General features: G+C 40.6%; 2 protein-coding genes across 3 annotated transcripts; one reads left to right on the top strand and one right to left on the bottom strand.

Annotated features, from left to right (window-relative positions):
• Positions 1-1075: 1075 nt before the first annotated feature.
• Positions 1076-18044, top strand: LOC124466350. 2 transcript variants are annotated; one of them, XM_047018169.1, is made up of 5 exons: positions 1076-1398; positions 15955-16112; positions 16227-16286; positions 16405-16452; positions 16697-18044. In XM_047018169.1, exons 1-5 carry the CDS (start codon positions 1342-1344, stop codon positions 17757-17759), a joined length of 1386 nt encoding a protein of 461 aa, XP_046874125.1. In that variant the 5' UTR covers positions 1076-1341; the 3' UTR covers positions 17760-18044. The 2 variants fall into 2 exon arrangements, with proteins under 2 accessions (XP_046874125.1, XP_046874124.1); XM_047018168.1 differs by lacking the exon at positions 1076-1398 and adding an exon at positions 15375-15609.
• Positions 18045-18133: 89 nt separating this feature from the next.
• On the bottom strand, positions 18134-20224 carry LOC124466343. The gene is made up of 2 exons (XM_047018145.1): positions 19990-20224; positions 18134-19372 (listed from the first exon to the last, which is right to left on the bottom strand). Exons 1-2 carry the CDS (start codon positions 20005-20007, stop codon positions 18134-18136), a joined length of 1257 nt encoding a protein of 418 aa, XP_046874101.1. The 5' UTR covers positions 20008-20224.
• Between the last annotated feature and the right edge of the window lie 840 nt (positions 20225-21064).

Below are 21064 nucleotides of genomic sequence, written 5' to 3'. Positions count from 1 at the left end.
ACGATATGAAAACTTTGGTTAATGGTTGAAGATACGCCCGTGATTGGTAAAGCGTTGAAAGACACGTTATTTATGTGTAAGACTCGAGCAATGTTCCCCAAGGACTGAAAACATATTATAATGAATAACAGTCATTCAAGTGCTAAATTTCTGAGTATGAGAATATCTTCTTAAAAGATGATTAAAGATTAAAGCTAAATTCACAAATGAACGTGAAAAATTAAAGGTTTGACTTTGGATATTAATATATTAACAATATTATCTTATAAAAGTGCATGTAAACATGGGGTGTCAAACCGGTAGGAATTTGCCATTAGTAGTTAAATTTAAGACTGAGAAAGATTTGCCCCGTAAAGAACGTAACGTTATGTCTAAACTTTTGAAAACCAATCCACATTTAAAGCAAGTTCCAAATAAGAGTTTAACCGAAATGTCCCCAAGAGATGGATGCTCACTAAAGTCGGATTATTTTACGTAGAACCTTATTTGACGAATCTGTATGAATGGACAGACGGACAAATACCGCTTGAGGGCACATTTGATAGACACCTGTTGCAGATTGCTCGAAAATATTTTATTGATAATCTAGCTTTCAGCAATTTGGATTGGGATATGGATTACATGCGAGAGGTTTTTATTGCATGGGAGTTGATGGGTGAACAATGGCCGGCTAATATTGCTAAAAAAAGAAAGAAAAGTAAAAAAGAAGCTAAGGAAATTCACAAACTTTGCAATGGAGCAGAATAGTTCCCAAACTGAGCTGTCTGCTCAGCCTGGTTCAAACACAAACTCCGCAAGCGCTGTTAACTCCCTGTACCCTCAAGTATCCGATTTCAACGGCCCTCCCGTTATCCATGAGATGGATAACGATATTTACGAATGGTTGTTTTTAGATTCCGGCTTTGTCGGACGGCCTAAAACACAGACTTGTCCCCGCGCTACTGCAACGTATGTCTTCCCAAGGGGAATCTCAGGACAAATAGCTGAAAAATGGCGAGATCAATGTATTAACATGTGGCTTGATAACTGCAACTGGGCTTTTGATACGGCAAATAGGAAATTTAAAGGTGACGAGACCGATCGAGGATGAACAATTAAGATATACCAAAGAAAGTTTACAGGCAGAATTCAAAAAGATATTTCACCTTTTGAGACAGAGGAAAACTGTTGACGTTTATATTGATCGTTTTACTGGTGTATTGATGGACACTTTTGTTGAAGCAGTAGAGGCGTATCAAAAGAAGCATAAAGTCAAATTAGATCCAGACTCTCCAGTTTCCCCCAAAGTTATAAATGGTGTGTAGACATGCATCACAAATTCTGCTTTGCTGAAATGCCTATATGAGATTTTGGACATGCTACGGACTAGAGCCGGAGAACATCAACATAGTGGACGAGGTACATTTATGGTTCCTTTATTGACCCTCGGGGATAAAAATTTTGATCGACCTTTGTCTTTATCTGAAATTTCTCGCATTGCGCAGGACGCCCCAAAACCGTTTATACATCCAAAAGCATTCATAAATTGCTACACGGCTGTTTTGATGCATTCAGGTTTGAGTGGTAAAGATTCCCGTTATATTTTGACTACATTAATGCCAAACGTAAAGTTAGACACATTAATAGAAGCTTGTCCAACTTTATCTGTTGAATTTGACAACCCTGAAGATGAGAACAGTACCCATCCATGGTTGACGCATGCGCATAAATAAGACCACATTGCTGAGGTGTCTGAATTCTTACAGAAACACGCATTCCAAGAACGTGATGTAACTCAGGTACTATATTGTAAACGTAAATCTGACGAAACTGTTTCTGCATATGCTAATCGCTTTCAAAAAACGTGGAAAGATTACGCTATATTAGACATTAACGACACTGAAGATACTTTCTTTGTTAGTATGTTCTTAAATGGATTGGATCCTAGGTCGGCCTATACACTCAAATTGTCTGCACCAGATGTGTTTTCATTGAGTCCAGTTAGACTGATGAGGAAAATAAGGGAACTTGAGGCAGTCGGATTGTTTAATGTTCAATCGTCACGATTTCAGGCAGTGCAAATGGATCTCCCCTTGACTAACAATATTCAAGTTGTGCATCAAAATTCTGAAGATCAAAGGAATGTACGTTTTAACATGAACAATTCCACCCCAAATAGAGGTCGTTCCAACTTCAATAGGAATGGACAAAGACCATTTAAAGTAAATAAAGCCACGTGTCGCTACTGTCGCAGACAAGGTCATTAGTTTAAAGATTGTCTCTTGAGACTACAAGATGGAGAGAGATGCTCCTGCTCGAGATGGGATTGGCCCCTCCCAGTCGTGGCATGCTACTCCCCAGAGGTCAATCATGGTACCACAGGCCACACAGCCAGCAGATACACCTGCTAACTTGATGTGGGATAAGTGACGGTGTATATTGATGGATCTGGACAATGTTAAATGTATAATTAATGCCCCACAATGTCATATTTCAGATAAACCCTCTGAAAAACCACAATTAAGTTTGAGTATTGCAGGAAAAATAATTCCCTTTTTGGTTGATACTGGAGCCACTATGTCCTGTTTAAGGAAAACAGATATTGATTGTCCTCTGAGTAAAAATACTGTCCAGTCTGTCGGCATCAGTGGTAAGCCTCAGATAGACCCTGTTTCACTTCCATTACAGATTGATTTTGATGATTATAAATTACAACATTCTTTCATTGTTAGTGCAACTTCTCCAATGGCATTATTGGGAAGAGACTTATTAAGTCAATTGAATGCAACCATCTTATGTTCACAGGATGGGATCGAGGTCCACATACCCCCAAATAATGCTTATCAGCTTTTCTCTGGTTGTGTTCAGACATACCACATAGCTAAGTTTGTTTTAGAACAAGTTGAGTTTATCAAAACACTATCTACCATTCGTGGTATAAAAAAATTAGCTTCTTGTAATGTTGCTGCAGCTGCTAGGATGGTTAATCTGAAATCAATTGATTTTCCTTTTTCAGATAAACTTGTAGATCCAGATACCTTGCAGGAAGTGCCAAGGAACATATTTATCTCACCACATCGGATTATTTTATTGTGGAAGACTACTTCTGGTAACATTGAGACCTTTGTGTGTGCAGGAAGAAATGATTTTTCGGATGTACCACATTTGATTGATTCTTGTAATCAATATTTATTGAAGTCCCCTGATCAGGAGGAGACTCATAAAAGTTGTGTCATCTGGACGTATGGCGTGGAATCTACTCACTTCTTTATTAAAGATTTGCAAACTGACGTGAAACCACAGATTCGTATTCATGGCAATATTAAAATATCTTTATGTGCACCATGTGTGTTGCGTGAGGTACCATCTACTCTATGGGCACTACATGCCAACCATGTAGGATTATTGGATGTACCACCTTATGAAGCTAAGGTTAACATGAGCAAATATCCAGTTTACATTAAACAGTATCCTTTATCCAAAGAAAAATAAGAGGGGATTAAACCTGTCATTGACAGTTTATTACAGCAAGGTGTTATATGTAAAGCTCAGTCCCCAAATAACACTCCTATTAATCCCATTTTGAAACCAGGTACTAACAAGTATCGCTTTACACAAGACTTGAGAAAGATTAATGAAGCAGTCATACCTATTTCACCTATAGTACCTGACATTAATTCAATATTAACAGCATTACCAGCTGACTCTAAGTGGTACACAGTGGTGGACCTCTCCTCGACATATTTCTCAATTCCAATACATAAAAATACCCATGATGCAGAATTGCGCAAAGCCACATTCAAAGACTCCTCTGAAGTCATTCAATGGAATGAGGAAATGAAACATGCCTTCTGTCACATCAAATATCTCTTGTGTACTGCTCCTGCACTGGGATTACCTGACTACAAACTAACTTTTCATCTCTATGTTGCAGACAATGGTGAAATAGTATCCGCAGTATTGGGACAGGAACATGGAAACGGAATCAGGCCGGTAGCCTATTATGGTAAAATGTTGCCATTAATTGTCAAGGGCATGGTTCCCTGTTTAAGAGCTGTTGCATCCGCCGCTCTGATGGTGGAGAAGGCACAAACTATAGTTTTGGGACATCCCATGGTGTTACATACTTCACATACCTAAACATTATCTTAGTAAATATCACAACACATGACAAGCCAAAGACGTAGTAATTACGAACACATTTTGACAGGAACTCATAATTTGACTATTTCCACGGCCACACACACAAATCCAGCTGTGCATCTAAAAACGTTATTGCATGGAACAGAACCAGAGGAAGTAGCTCTTCATGATTGCATGAATATTATTAACTCCACATCCAGTGTAAGGACAGACTTGCAACAAACAGCTTTGGAACATTATGATTTTGTCTTATTTTGTGATGGTTCAGCAATGCGCCCAGATGATAAAACTTTTCTTTCAGGATATCCCATAGTGGATATTTAGGAAATTGTATCGAAGCCTATAGATTACCTGTTTCTTCTGCTCAAGCTGCCAAGATAGTTGCTTTGACTAGAGCATGTCTATATATGCCAAAGATAAATCAGTTACCATATATACAGACTCCAAATATGCATTTTCAGTGGCACATGACTTCAGTAAAATTTGGGAAAACAGAGGTTTTGTAACTACTGCAGGAAAACCCATACAACATGCAGATTTAGTAAGAGGTCTATTGGATGCTATGATGCTACCAACTAACCTTGCTATAGTAAAATGTGCGGGTCATTCAAAGGCAGATTCTGATATTGCTAAAGGTAATAATTTAGCAGACAAACATGCAAAAGATGCCGCGTTAAAGGGGCAATTGACTGGGTTTTTTGGGTATTTCACACTGTTCCTTAAGGTCTCCGAATAGGGTATGTAACATTGGTTGGGTTGAAAATGGCCCGGGTGCTGTTCTATGCCCTCTTACAGATCGTCTGAAATGTTCCCGGGAAAAAACACTAGCTTTTCTCCTTTTATGGTATGCTCATTAATATTTAGATAAGCTGCGCGCTGATTGGTTGGTTATCAACGAGTGAAGCTGGGAGCAAAAACGCAACACGGCCAACAGCAGCACTCGCTGAAACACTGAAGTTGGAGACTTGAAATAAAAACGCGCAAATAAATCTATTGTGTCTACACAACACTGTTTTCAACAGATTGACTATATAACATTTGAAATGATAACATTACTTGTTTCCACTTCTGTTGTTGAAGCAAACTGGATTGACTTAGGTGGGTAGAACATTAGGCTACAGCTTAGCAACCAAACGTTGTTGCAATCGTGATTCTACTCGGCTTCAGTTAGCTAGCTAGGCTAGCTCTAGATATCTTGCTGTAAAATAACATGACAAAGATCTGGACAAACATGCATCGTGAATTGTAGATTTTCATTACACAGGTTATTTATTTGAATGAAACACAGTCAGGAACATGAATCAACGTTAGCCCCATTGCCAATAAACTAGGCTAAATTATCACACATTCTATGCTCTTGCGTTAACTAGCAAGCTAAACTTGTTTACATGCCTACAGTCTAGGTGTTACTAGTAACAGTTACTAGCAATGCTAATGTATCCTGTATCTAAAACCTGCCTTTCTCCAGTTCTTTCAAATAGATTATCTAGACAGGCGTTAGCAATAAGCCAGGCTGCAGTTCGTTTTCTGGCTATTTTTCGGAAGCTTCCCTTCTAATGCCGACTACAGCTAGTCTAGCTAGAGTCATTTGATGTGTGTAGAAACGTATTTAGCATTCTACCTGGTATGCTATATACAGGAAACTTTAGCATTGCTAATAACTGTTAGCACAACATCTTACTGTCCTTATAGCTTGCGGTTGCAATGAGCATATGGTTGGAACAGCACCTCTTTCCAGGTTCAGCTTCCTAGCATATCCTGCTTGAAATTGTCCAAGGTTGTCAAAACTGTTTTGGGTGAAATGTTCAGAGCAAATGAATGATTGAGTGTCGAACTTTGCCTGGATCTTCTCATAGACAACAGCAGCCATGCCTGTTGAATGTTTGGCTCCTTGAGAAGACTGTAAGTGTTAGCATTCCCTGTACAGCCTGGAACACAGCATTTACGACCGTGGTCCATAATCAATATCCTTGTTATAATTCAAAACGTTCTTCTTTGTAATTCCTTATAAGTAGCCTACACAGAGCAGCGCGCAGCTAAACTAGTATCGGAGATAGACGCTACCTCTGGCTGGTCTGGATGTAAATTCTGGGGCGTGACAAAGATACGGATACGTGACAAAGATACTGATAAAGATATAAGACCAGAGCCAATAAGAGGGCGATCACCGGTCCTACGTAGGACCGGTGGCTTTGTTGAAAAGCTAGGGTTTTACAGCCAAATTTTTTCTTTTTGAGATTTGAATAGGAAAGAGGTGTCAATAGACTTTGATATTCACGGTATGTTCAGTTTACCCTCCGAACTGTCGTTTTTCAACAATGACAAGGTAAAATCGGTTTTGCAGTCAATTGCCCCTTTAAATGATTCCTTCCCACCATGGATGAATCATTCTTTTTTGAATATTCAAACTTCTGATCCTTCGTTTACTATTGATGATTTAATATCGTTTCAGAATCAGGCAAAACCATCTGAAGTTCTACTTTGGGAGAAGAAAGGATGTGTAATCCAGGGTTTTTCCTACATAGAGAAAATGTTGGCGCGCGCCAAAGCCGTTTCCCCAAGTGCCAAAGGCAAAAAAACCTGTGCATCACGCGTGCAATGCATGTCAGCGAATATGTTCTTAATAGTATTTCAAGTTTCAAGTAGGCTACAGCCGAATCCTCGTTCTGTTTTGATCAATAATAATCAAGTTGATAAGCGTGTGTTCTTGTCTGATCAATACGCAACTGTGAGGTGCGCGAATGGACAGAGCGGCCACTAAACTGTCGTTCCGCTGCGAGGGCCAGCCCGACGTGCACGAATAGTACACCTGTAGCCTACAAATGCTAGTTACATTTCCACTCAAAATGCTGACAAAAGTTTGATTTACGATTTCAAACGCAGCCTCCATTGGTATTCTTAACCTGGAATGATAACATATAGTGCAGTGTTTCCTCTATGGCTACATTTCTGCCGTCACAGTATTAGAAATCAGGCTGTACAAAAGTTTAGTCCGTATATCAGCAGTGAGTGCATGTCGGAGAATAGCACGGACACGCGCTTCACACCGCAGTTGAGATTGCGCGTGTGCGTCCTTGAGAACGTATAATTTATGTTGTCAGTGTTGTATACTTCTATAGTTCTTGCAAATTTAAATCAAGTTAATTGGTGATTTTCGTTGTTTGTATTCTTCCCCTGCTAGCTAAATTGCACATGTCTGTTGATTTGATAGCGATTGCTGCCCTTTCTCAGGTTTGTATTTTAGGTGCATTATTATGCTGAAGTAGTTTTAATTAATAAAAAGTGGGCATATTGTTAATATTTGCTATAGAATGCTTAGCCTATTAAGATCAAATGAAGCAGGCAGAGTACATGCTTCAGAGTGGCCTACCTTAATCGATAGGCTAGGCCTAAACACTTGGGAATAAATACATTGATTAGAAAAAAGAAAAAAAAAGAATATACATATATATATTATTTTTTTGGGAGCACCGAAGACCCATTTTGACCCAGGAAAAACCCTGAAAGCACAATGATGGTTTATGGAAAAATGTAGATGATAGAATAGCATTACCAAAAATAGCGTATGAATCCTTAATATCCTATGTACATGGTGTTACTCATGTAGGGTATGAGAGCATCATGCACTATATTTCACAACTGTTCTTTACAATTGGACTAGAACAACAAATTAGAGATTTTGTTAAGAGATGCTTAATCTGTGCTTGTTGTAATCCACACGTCAATCCAGCTAAAAGAGATCATTTGCCAAAACCTGAAGGTCCTTTCCAACAATTACAGATAGATTTTACTCACATGCCCAAGTGCAGAGGATTTTCGTATCTTCTAGTGCAGAGGTCGCCAACCTGTCGATCGCGATCGACGTGTCGATCTCGGAGACTTTCCCTGTCGATCTCCAAAATAATTTCAGAAATACTGATCTCCGACTAATTCATGAACGCGGAGGATTCTTAAACTGAACGCGCGTTCTCTTGTACTTGGATTTGCATATTGGCCTGTGCGTGTTGCAAAGCAATTCACCGACAGAATAAATGGGCGTTTTTTCCAGGCATCGGTTGTAATTGCCACTCGTTCAGCACTTGAAAGTTTAGCCTTCAGGTCAGTCTTTGTTGTTATGTACAGCTCAGGTATGCATTTATCGCTGAAATTCTGTCTACACAGTATCTTGTACCTTGGCTCTAACTCTTTCAGCAATTCACGAAATCCGTCATTTTCGACGACACTGTATGGTCTGAGGTCCAGCGCGATGAAACGAGCCACAAGTGTCGTAATTGTCTTAGCCCTCGCCGAGTTGTAACTAAGTTGTGGCTGATGGAGAAACTGTGATATATTTCTGTTCTCGAATGGGGTTATGTTTGTGCTGCTTGATGCAGTGCTAGCATCAAGTTCGGCATCATAGGCTTAAGCTATGCAGGGCTTTGGCCAATAACAGGGTGTCATTGTTCTGACTGAGCTCAAATGCACCAAGTCAGTGACTGAGGGTTTTGCATAGCAACTTAACGGAGAAACACTTGTGAACCGGTTCATAACTTTTAAATCGGGGCAACAACCGGTTCATGTCATTTTAAAACCGATACATTTACATTTATTCATTTAGCAGACGCTTTTAACCAAAGCGACTTCCAAGAGAGAGCTTTACAAAGTGCATAGGTCACTGATAATAACAACAAGATAGCCCCAAAGCATTGCGGGTAGCCAAAAACAGAAGTACACATTGTGAACAACCAAAAAATAAGTGCTAAAGGGAAGAAACCATAAGAGCATGTAGTTAAGCAAGTTACAATTACACATGAATCTCTAAGTGCAAGTGTACCTGTAGGAAAGCAATAAAAATAGGATTAACTCAAATAGAATATAATGTGTGTTCACAATGTGTGCTTCTTGTTTTGGCTACCCGCAATGCTTTGGGGCTATCTTGTTGTTATTATCAGTGACCTATGCACTTTGTAAAGCTCTCTCTTGGAAGTCGCTTTGGATAAAAGCGTCTGCTAAATGAATAAATGTAAATGTAGTATAGTATAAGACAGAGGTCGCCAACCTGTCGATCGCGATCGACGTGTCGATCTCGGAGACTTTCCCTGTCGATCTCCAAAATAATTTCAGAAATACTGATCTCCGACTAATTCATGAACGCGGAGGATTCTTAAACTGAACGCGCGTTCTCTTGTACCTGGATTTGCATATTGGCCTGTGCGTGTTGCAAAGCAATTCACCGACAGAATAAATGGGCGTTTTTTCCCGAAGACGACCTTTGAGAGACCTGCTATCCCAGGATACCTGTGGGCGTGGTTGCCGTTGGTTTGTTTATTTACCCGGCCGTGTTGTCCACATAGTGTTAGCAAGCATGGCAGAGGCACCACGAAAGAGGGCGAAAAACTACAGTTTCCATCATGAATGGGAGGAGGAATTCATCTTTACCTTGGTAAAAGACAAGTGTGTGTATGTTGTGCCACCAGCCACAGGCACTGTCTAAGCGAGGGAATTTGGAGCGGCACCACAACACTAACCATCCGAAATTCAAAGACTGCTATCCACCAAAGAGCGCAATCCGCGCCAAAAAAGTTCAGGAGCTGAAAGTGGAGTTGAAGGCTCAACAGTCGCTTTTCTCACAACCTACGTCTCAAAGTAAGGCTGCAACTGAGGCGTCATTTCGTATTAGCCACATTTTGGCTAAACACAAGAGACCTTTTACAGATGGGGATTTGTTTAAGGAACTATTGACCGTCACCGCAGAGACTGTTTGCAGCACCTTCAAAAACAAAGAGGACATAAAAGCTGCATTCCGTGCTGTGCCTCTTGGTCCTACAACAGTGACACGAAGGATCGAGTTACTGTCGGATAACGTTGGTCAACAGGTGTTGGAGGACTTGTCACTCTGTGAATATTTTTCACTGCAGTTTGATGAATCGCTGGATGTAATGGACACGGCTCAGCTTGTTGTATTTGTCAGAATGGCTTTCCAGGACTTTACAACAAAGGAGGACTTCCTCACTCTTCTCCAATTAAAAGAGAGAACGAGAGGTGAGGATATTTACAACGTTTTTAAAAGCTATGTCCGTGAAAAGAACATCCCCATTCAGAAACTGGTGGCAATCACTACCGATGGGGCACCGGCAATGTGCAGTGTGCACGCTGGTTTTATAGCACTGTGCCGTAATGATCCGGATTTCCCCGACTTCATGAAGTATCACTGTGTGATTCATCAGCAAGCCTTGGCTGGGAAAGTTGTGGACTTTTCTCATGTCATGTCACTGGTGGTCAAAGTGGTAAACTCGATTCGAGCAAAAGCGCTTCAGCATCGCTTATTCAAGGCGTTATTGGATGAGCTCGATTCGGCGTATGGAGACCTGCTTCTGCATGCTGATGTCAGGTGGTTGAGTCGCGGAAAAGTGCTGCAGCGATTTGTTGACTTGCTGCCTGAGATTAAGACGTTTCTGTCGAAAAGGAACGAGGAGCACGAGGAACTTTCAACGGATGCGTGGCTACTGGACCTGGGGTTTCTGACGGACCTAACCGGAAAACTGAACTCGCTCAACCACGAACTCCAGGGAAAAGACCGGCACCTCCTCCACATGATCAGCACAGTGAATGCGTTCAAGGCCAAACTCTGTGTCTGGACCACGAATCTGAGGAAAGGGACGCTGACACACTTTACAAACCTGGAAAAAATGTCACAGTCCATCAAAGACTCTTCTGACTTTCACCCTGAGCAGTACTGTGTGCACCTGGACAAACTGGCAGCGGAGTTCAGTCGACGTTTTGGTGAGTTAGAAATCATGAAGGATATTGCTGCATTTCTTTCAAACCCATTCCTGCCTATTAATACAGAGGAGGTTGCAGACCAATTCGAGAAAGCATTTGCTTTGCCAAGTGGAGTGGACATGGAGATGCTTGATTTGCAAAATGACATTGAGCTGAAAGCCAGGTCAAGGGACAGTGACTTTTGGGGACTTGTCAGCCGAGAGAAGTTTCCTCTCCTCAGTGCATGTGCACTAAAAGTGAGTGCCTACTTTGGATCGACCTACCTCTGTGAAATGGCATTTTCACAGATGAAAATCACCAAATCCAAGTACAGGAGCCGGCTTACTGACAGACACCTCACAGACTGCCTCAGACTGGCTGTCTCTGCTTATGAGCCAAACTACAAGGCACTCACAGACAGTGTTCAGTCACAGCCATCACACTGACTTGTCACATGAGAAATTTGTCAGTGTTGTGTTGTAACTTCAGTTTATAAATAAAACCGTTCATATCCAGCCTGCTCATTGCAAAAGTGTTTTTTCTTGTTCATATTGTTCACAAAGTGTTTGATTTCATTCAATTACAATAAGGCCAAATATAAAGTTAAGTTGTAAGTTCAGTCTGGAGTCTGTTCTGTCTCTCAACGCCTCAATAGGTAGATCTTCGGGTCACCAAGGCAAAGGTCGGTGATCTTTGGCCTAAAAAGGTTGGTGACCACTGCCATAGACACTACCCGAATTTAGGCTACTAATCACGTATTTGGGGTTGTTCCGAGGCAATAGCCGTATTTACCACGACATCAAAGCTCCTTCTGACACCACATATTAAAAATTCATACGAAGAACGTCGCTGCAAACCCAGACAATACGATCAAAATACGCGTAACACAACATGGAAACATTTGTTTCCTATGCGATTTGTGTAGCCTATGGCTGAGTGTTTCTTCGCTATATCTTTTGAAATCAATTCATTTCATAATTGAATATTCTGAACAAATGTAGTGAGCGCTACATTACAGCCAAGCACACCATAATAAATGGAAGCTAAGAAAATAAAAGATTCAAGTTGGATTCGATACCACGAGCAAAAAACACCTGCATTACTATAAACCTTTGCATTATACCGTGAGCCATTGAAAACACATGAGTCGGTCACGAAATTTTTAATAAAATTGGCCTTCAGGCAACATGTTGTTTTGGTTCTTCTGAATCAACTAGTTACCGTAGACACCACCCGAATGTAGGCTACTCATCACGTACTTGGAGTTGTTCCGAGGCAATAGCCATATTAACCACCTATCTTTTGGGGTTAGGCTACTGGAGTTCACCCAAAACAGCTGGTTACCTGTTAGGGTTACTTTGCCATGATTATCAGAAGTATGATCATGTCTGTGCCCACGTTTCTATATCATGCAGCGACGATTTAAGTATTACTTCGCAATATGTGCTGTCATTAGCCTAAGAGTCTGTGATATTGTGGTTAATATGGCTATTGCCTTGAGACAACTCCAAGTACGTGATGAGTAGCCTACATTCGGGTGGTGTCTACGGTAACTAGTTGATTCAGAAGAACCAAAACAACACGTTGCCTGAAGGCCAAGTTTATTAAAAATTTTGTGACCGACTTATGTGCTTTCAATGGCTCACGGTATAATGCAAAGGTTTGTAGTAATGCAGGTGTTTTTTGCTCGTGGTATCGAATCCAACTCGAATCTTTTATTTTCTTAGCTTCCATTTATTATGGTGTGCTTGGCTGTAATGTAGTGCTCACTACATTTGTTCAGAATATTCAATTATGAAATGAATTGATTTCAAAAGATATAGCGAAGAAACACTCAGCCATAGGCTACACAAATCGCATAGGAAACAAATGTTTCCATGTTGTGTTACGCGTATTTTGATCGTATTGTCTGGGTTTGCAGTGACGTTCTTCGTATGAATTTTTAATATGTGGTGTCAGAAGGAGCTTTGATGTCGTGGTAAATACGGCTATTGCCTCGGAACAACCCCAAATACGTGATTAGTAGCCTACATTCGGGTAGTGTCTATGGGAACCAGTTGATTCAGAAGAAGCCAAATCAAAATGTTACCTGAAGGCCAACGTAGTTAACAACTACGTAATCATATTGCCTGCATCTCAGACCTTGTATGGCACGCGGTGTAAGTCAACGGACTTACGTGTCAACGTATTTTTGCTCTAGTGGGATCGAATCCTACTTCATGCGAGCCTGCAAATGTTTTATTTTGTCTCCATTTATTTTGTCGCAAATGGTAGCCTAATGTAGTGTGCACGTAGGCTATTGGCCTACTTTCATATTTGCCGCAGCAAATATGAGATCCGACTTGAAAATCGCCAGTAATATGTTTGCGAATTTGTGACGAATCTGGTGATGGAGGCGGACTGATAGGTGCACGCACAGCTGGGGAACCAGTTGAATTGGGAACCAGTTGGGACGTAACAGCGGTCACCAAGCCGTTTAGCTACTCTGAGCTTTCCTTTTTCACTGACATGGTACATAAACATGGCTATATATCCCAGCATCAATCCTTCTCTACGTTGTCCGTGTAAAATTGGACAACGTAGAGAAAAGCACAACTCCCTGTGCTTTTCAACTTCGAGAATTGATTTGATGTCCTCAATCTCCTTGAATTTCTCGCTGATTTTTGAAATCGACTTGGGGGTTCTCTCCTGGTAGATATGTCTGCACACGTGTGTGTTGTGTGCAACGCGTGACAACTCGTTTCTCTCAAACAAACAAACAACTACGGGCATGCTAGCTCAACAGATCAATCCGTTTATTTTCATTTGTTTTTATCAGGGTAACCACATGGAATGGCCGTTCGCTACCAACATTGTGTAGTTTTAAATTGAGTGAATATTGAACGTAGGCCTCCAAAGTATTTTTTTTTTAATAAAGTCTACAACTTTACAAATGTTCACCGTAGTCTACATTTAATGTAGTCAAATCTTAATAACATGATTATTAATTCAAATATATCAACTAATATACCACACTGCGAAGCGCCGCAATTGCCTGCGATCTGCAGCGATCGTTTCGGCAGCTGGTCAAATTTTTTTGCGAGACGCTTGCAAAATCGTCTGCAGGATCATAAAATACACCATATTAGTTTATATATTCTTTTAATGTTTGAAGTGAACCCTAAGCAAAAATAACATTCAATTACCCACATTTGAGTCCAATCTCAATATTAAACCCCTTAAATGTCCCCATTATTATTGAAACGGTAGCTCTAGGACCCAGGAGCTTCTAGGTAACTCACAGCTGGCGCTCATTCCCTAATGAGGCCCGCGACTGGATAGTGGATGGGAACTTCGGTTAATTTTACTGATTCGGTTCTTTGAATCTCGTTCAGTAAAATGAACAAATCTTTTTTTGAGGGGGGGGCTACACGTCCACTGCAAACACGTATCATATTCTCATGTAGGTTAGTGCATGTGCACCAGCAGATACTATTTTAAAAGAAATTCCTGCGTTAAAATTATGTATAATGACACTTTGTATGATTTGGTCATTTATTATCACACTAGCATTTAATTATCACGGCAAACAATTACACTGCACTAAACTGTAAGTGTAAGTGTAAAGTGAAAATAACAAAACCAGTCAGTATGATGACTTGAGCGAATATCATTCACGTCTTACTAAAACAGCGGCCACGCAAAAGGGAATGAGGAAATGCGGTCACGTGAAAAAATGATCCAAAGACTCGTAGAAAGACCGAGTCGGGAAATGAACGAATCGTTTGTTTTCTCTAGCTACCAGTACAGAGCCTATGCAGGTCACGTGAAAAAATGATCCAAAGACTCGTAGAAAGACCGAGTCGGGAAATGAACGAATCGTTTTTTCCTCTAGCTGCCAGTACAGAGCCTATGCAGGTCACGTGAAAAATGATCCAAAGACTCGTACCCAAAGTCCGAGTAGGGAAATGAACAAATAATTTCTGTTTACTTGGACAAGCCTATGCAACAGTCCCGATGCGCGGCCACGAGAAAATGAACAAATCACTCTTTGAGAGGACTTTTTACTCCCGAGTCCTTGTAAGGATTCGTTCTAAATGAACGAATCGTTCACAAACAACACATCACTAGTACTGGAGGCAATTGTTTGCTGCATGGGTGACCTAGTGCTTTAGGCATCAGCTCCAAGGATTCAGGTAAGCTGGTAACACATTACATCGTTTCACTGGTATCAGCCATATCTTGATGTAGCTATTGTTGTACCAACTAGAGGGGGGACAATTTCTGGGGAAATTGTAGGGTGTGCTTGCTTACTTGCAGGGGTCCGTATTTAAATTACATTTTACAACTGATATTTCTGTATATTTTATATTAAAATGCATAGCCTACTTATTATTTATTAAGATTACATAGATTTAAAAGCATATTTTTTTTCTGCCCATTTACAACTCAAAATACTAAGAGTAAAGAGTAGAATGAAATAGTCTTGTCATTTCCCCTGCAAGAGGGAATGGTGATCAGCAACCTCATTCGCCTTAGTCACATGCGTCGCCATTTTGATATCGAGCTGAACGAAAACGAGGCTTGAGGGGACAACAAACCAGACTCCAGACCAGAGTGATGTCCTACTGCTGCGTCCCCGAGTGCAATTCTAACAAAAAAAAACTATCTTGCAAACTAAAAACATTTCACCGCTTCCCTGTAAATTCCGTAATTCGTCGAGAATGGGTTGTTAAAATAAGGAGAGATATTGGTCCGCATTTTAAGGTAAGACAATAATGTACAAAGGCTAGCCACTGTAATACCAACCCCAGAGCTAACGTACAAATTAGCTCGTGAATGTTTGGTGTAAATAAACAACTTTCGGGATTTATAATAATGTTACTCAAGCAAAACTAGTCAACACAATACATTAACACAATAAAAGCAAACTATTATTAGATATTGTTAGGTAACGTTATTGACACCAGACAAGCCAGCTAGCAAATGTTATCAACGCTAGCTAGCAGGCATGGCACGAAGGCACCAGTCAAATGCAAGTCGGGCTGGCTAGATTTGTAGCTATCAATTACTAATTTGTTTTGATGCTAGTTATGATCATTGTTTTTACAGATCTCAAATAACACGAGAGTGTGTTCAGATCACTTCCCCGAAGAGTCCTTCACAAAGTCGCTATGTGGCATCAGGAAACTGAAGGAGGGGGTTGTGCCAACTGTTTTTACGTGGTCCTCGATCAAGCCTGGCAGGCGGAAGATTGTTAGAACAGCAAGGTATTTTTTTTGGGCAATGTTTAACAACCTTCGTCCAACAGTCAGTATTGATCAGTGACCATCAATTTAACTAAATACTACTGAATTGAATTAATGCGACAGTTTGTTTTTCAGTAATGTTGCCACTACCACAGGTGGAGAGGATGCACTGGGTGAAGAATTGGATGAGTCAAGGTAAAACACCCAAAGCCTATATGAGCTAATTGGTTAAATCTAATGTACATTAATGTGCTGCTATCACTTTCATTTGTTCCTTATACCTAAATAATGGTATATTTGATCGTATCTGCAGTCACTCAGTGGGACAAGACCCCCAAGAGGACATTGCCTGCACATCAAGGTGAGCCTTATCTACGATAATTTTGTTGCAATGTCACACAAGATTCAGTTGAGATCATTTGGATGAAATGCTTGCGATTGAGAAAGGCATACCTCCAGAACAGAAGCATTTAATTCAAATAATTACTGAAAAAAAACATGCGTGGCAGTAAATATTTATGATAGTTGTTTTGTTTGTGGAGGAGGAAGTCATGTTTGTTCTTGTAAAGCATCTTACCATTTATTTTTTAACCTGGCCATTCCAGCGAAGTACAGACAAGCGTGCCATACGCAGATCATGACTATACTCAGCGGCCCTTGTCCTTGGAGGAGCAGCTTCAAGAAGCCTGCAAGACCGTCGCTCGCCAGGAAGAAGAAATATCGACACTTCGTAGCAACCAGTTCCTCCTCAAACGCTTTCAGTGTGACGACAAACAAATCCAGTTCTACACAGGATTCAGAGACTATAGTACACTCAAAGCTGCGTTTACAGCTTTACAACCTACAGCTGAGCACATGGTGAGATGGAGTCAAGCACAGAAGGCAAAGCAAGCCAGTGAGCACATTAGACAGGGATTTAATGTGCAAAGCCTAGCTTTAATTGACCAATTCTTTCTTTATCTTTGCCGTGTGAGACTGGGCTGTCTACAACAGGACCTCGCTAATCGCTTTAACGTATCACAATCAACCGTCAGCAGAATATGTATCACCTGGACAAACTTCCTCTACTTCATGTTGGGATCGCTTCTTATTTGGCCTTCAAGAGAGTCTGTAAATGATCTTATGCCTCAATGCTTCAAAAGTACATTCCCAAAAACCAGAGTTATTTTAGATTGCACAGAGATACATGTACAAAAACCAAGCTCAAAAGTACTGAATTCAGAAATTTACTCCCATTATAAAGGAACTACAACCTTAAAGTCCCTAATTGGTATAAGTCCGTCAGGTTTAATTACATTTGTTAGTGACCTATATACAGGATCAATATCGGATAAGGAAATTACCAGGAAGTCAGGCATTCTCTCTTTACTCGAGGAAGGGGATCAGGTAATGGCAGATAAAGGGTTCCTTATTGGAGACCTTTTGTCTGACATCAATGTTAGTTTAGTTATTCCACCCTTTCTGGGTCCAAATGCACAGTTCAGTGAGGAGGAGGTGCGGCAGACACAGGAAATCGCTCGCCTTAGAATTCATGTCGAACGGGCCATAAGAAGAATAAAAGAATATCACATTTTTGATAGAACATTACACATGACAGTTATGGGGTCTGTCAACCAACTGTGGTCTGTCTGTGCCAGCCTTACAAATCTTCAAGGACCGTTGTTCTGAACCTGAAGAAACAATCAAATTGAGGACTACCTGGACTTATGAAATACATTGCAAAGAAATTTAGATTTAAAACTCAGTCCGATCATTTTCCTTAAATGAGTATAAAACTGTGTGGAAAATACATTGCCCGCCTTAGAATTCATGTCGCCATTGTTCTGAACCTGAAGTAACAATTAAAAAAAAAGTAAACTGAGGAATACCTGGACTTATGAATGATGAAATACATTTATTGCAAAGATATTTAGAATTAAAACTCAGGTCATTTTCATTAAATGTGTATACAATAAAGTGGAAAATACATTGTGTGGTAGTTATTTCATTTATATATATTGGATGACAAATGTACTTAGTACTTTATTAAACAGACTATAAAACTATCTAAATAGTGCTGGCAAAAAATGCTGGAAATAAAAGTAGTCTAGTTTAGATTTTACTTCTTCCCACTTTTTGACATCGAAGTGTAGTCGCTCCAAGTGGAAGTCATTGTGAGACATCACAAAGAAGTCACACCACTTTGCTCCACTAACACCCATCTGTCCGAGTATCTGGAATTGATATTCATGGTCAACTTTTAACGCTAAATCACCATCTGCCTGTCGGATAAGATATGGACAATCTGCACATGTGCTTTTGTCTGGGCACTTAATTTCTAAGAGGCCGTAGGGAGAATCTTCGGATTGGTCAATCACTCTTCCGTCTGGGGATGCCCCTAAGTGGGGAGCGTTTGGGTTTACCACAAAACCACATGGTAGAACAACGGTTCCTGTTAATGCAGTGTACTTTGCTGCAGCCACTGGTTCCATTTCAATTCCCCTCCACATAGCTTTGGTCTGCACTGTTTTTTTATTCCTCGTGAGCTCTGCAGCAAGACTGTCAAAGTCAGCTCGTCTTGAGCACACCCTTTTAAAATTAGACGAAGTAATGCGCTGAGACCGCACGCGATGCCAGACCTTGTTCATGCTTTGGCCTCTTGTCTCATTCTCCAGGAGTTCAGAGTCAGTCTGAGTCATAGATATACCACTGTAGTAGTCCATCTCCTCTTCACCAAGAACAGTGGCATAGTCTCTTGGCTGTGGGGGCAAAGGGAAGGGGGGGTAGTCATCAGACTGGATAACTGCAGGGCGAGTCTGATAACTCAGGATGGAGCCCAGAGGTACATCACCATATGGTGAGGGCACATACTGTGGCTGATATGAGGGCAAGTTCATTAGTGTGACCAACTGACATGTACTACCTATGTCATTAAGATTTGACTTCAGCCTCTGTGCAAAATCCTTACAAGGAAGTGGGAGTGGCACTGGACAGTACAGATTGCTGACTATTCTTTCACTTCTCATCTGTTTGGCAGGGGGAAAGTCATTTTGCTGGGGTTTTATTTTATTTATTTGTACCTCAGTAATGGGTTTTGGACTTAACCCCATTGAGCGTCGGGGGATGTGCCAGGTTTGTGGCAAAGAAGTCTTGCTCTCCACAGGAGGGACAGACTTGCAGCCTAATTTTATATAGTGTGCTACAGTGTAGAGCAACCCAATAACATGTGCACAATGTCCTTGGCCTGCTTTGCAGTTGCATTCTGCCTTTTCAATAAAGGGACTTTCCAGTGAAAGGTCCACCTGAAAGGTGTAAAAGGACAAAAATGCATGTTAAGTGACAATCCTTGTGTCTAATATGATTATCTATGCTGTTCTGTGAGTATGATAATTGATCATAATATTATGAAATGCACCATACATACCATGGAATGTGTGTGCCAGAATACTGTAAAAGCTCAGAACGCGAGCAACCTTTGAACAGCCTCGGAACGTGAGGAACTATTTTGCCTTAACATCTAACTTAGCTACCTGGACCATGTACGGGGGCTCATTCTTTCTCATAGAGGGAAATGCCCTCGCTCTCACACTTGCCCTGTCGCTCTCTCTCTTTCTGACTGCAAAAGCATTGTTATTCACAAGATCATCCCGGTTAGAGAAGAAAAGATGCTATGAATCACCTGTCATTGTACACATTTTTGACTTATCATGCTACCAATTCTGACTATAACTTTGCTGCCAATTGCAAGCAAGCAAAGCAAATAACCATGATGCTGACGGTGAGTTGCAAAAAACAATTTAACCTTAACGTATATTAACTAGTTACTGTAAACACATTAATAGCAGAGTTGGCCAAAATGTTCTTCCATTTATTTAATAGCTAATGTTAGCTAGCTAACGTAAGACAGTGATTAACTTACCTTCAACATCATGGACATATCCCTCGATCCAGTTGCTGTACCCTTTGGTCTGGACAAGTTTGGGGATCCGGTGTTTCTCGTCCGCCCATTTATCGATTAATGCCGCAGTTATAGGAAGCAAGAGCAGAAGATTTGTGGTCCATTTTCCGTCCATCATTCGTCTTCGTATAGTAGAGAATCACTTCCGTTCGATCAAGCCTCGTTTTCGTTTTCAATATGGCCGCGACGTGACTAACGAGAATAGTTGAATCAAAACGAATATGTTTTGGCAGACCGGTGTAAAAATTGACCTAATCTCTATGATTTAAACGTCATTGTAAGTTTTTCCCTTCTCGTGATATTTTCAGGCATTTAGCCTACTCATATTGCATTCATTCATTAATAAAGAACACCCTTTGAAATGTATTTTAACAACGACGTTACCAGCAGTAGTGTAAAGGGCCCTATTATCGTCCACTCGAAATCTCCAACGTTCGAGGCCCCATTATCGTCCACAACCGTTTCTTCCGTTAATTTCTTAAAGAAGACATGCAGCAGCAACGAAAGAAAGTAACTCATTGATATGTACACATCTTATAGTGCTGCACACCAAATTACAGCTTCTTACTTTGAGATTTGTGTATGTAAATACGCTCTAAACCGTATGTGTAGCATCTGCCTTCCGCAGCGTCAAACTGACATTTCTCCATTGAAAGTGGTTGGGTGGACGATAATGGGACCCCCTGGCTAACTGCTAAAATCAGGAAAGTAACATTTCTAGGCATATCCTGATTGGAATTCAAAACCGGAATGTTATAATATAGGTGTGTATCTATATATTAAAGTACAATGCTGTGACAAAACGTTTTTAATTTGTATTATAACGACATTTTGGTAACATTGCTAACGAGCGTCGAGAGCTAGGTGGACGATAATGGGACCCCTTACGCGATGCTAGCTATCTCAGATGGAATCGCGATTCAAATAGTATCATCTGCTAACTGAAAATACGCCCCCAAAAACGTAAATAAGCTTGTCAGTGGTAGCGATCATTGTCAGTAACAAGGCAAAATGCGATATAGCCCTGCTGTGTGGA

This window comes from Hypomesus transpacificus, unplaced genomic scaffold (assembly GCF_021917145.1).
Source record: "Hypomesus transpacificus isolate Combined female unplaced genomic scaffold, fHypTra1 scaffold_94, whole genome shotgun sequence".
NCBI classification, from domain to species: domain Eukaryota; kingdom Metazoa; phylum Chordata; class Actinopteri; order Osmeriformes; family Osmeridae; genus Hypomesus; species Hypomesus transpacificus.
This window is presented reverse-complemented; position numbering and strand designations above follow the sequence as displayed.

Bases quoted from the DNA above. Each gene is read 5' to 3' on its own strand.
- LOC124466350 (XM_047018168.1), top strand. From the start codon at position 15,463: ATGTCCTACTGCTGCGTCCCCGAGTGCAATTCTAACAAAAAAAAACTA. The intron at 15,610-15,954 runs GTAAGACAATAA...TTGTTTTTACAG, and splicing joins ATATTGGTCCGCATTTTAAG to ATCTCAAATAACACGAGAGT. The intron at 16,113-16,226 runs GTATTTTTTTTG...TTTGTTTTTCAG, and splicing joins AAGATTGTTAGAACAGCAAG to TAATGTTGCCACTACCACAG.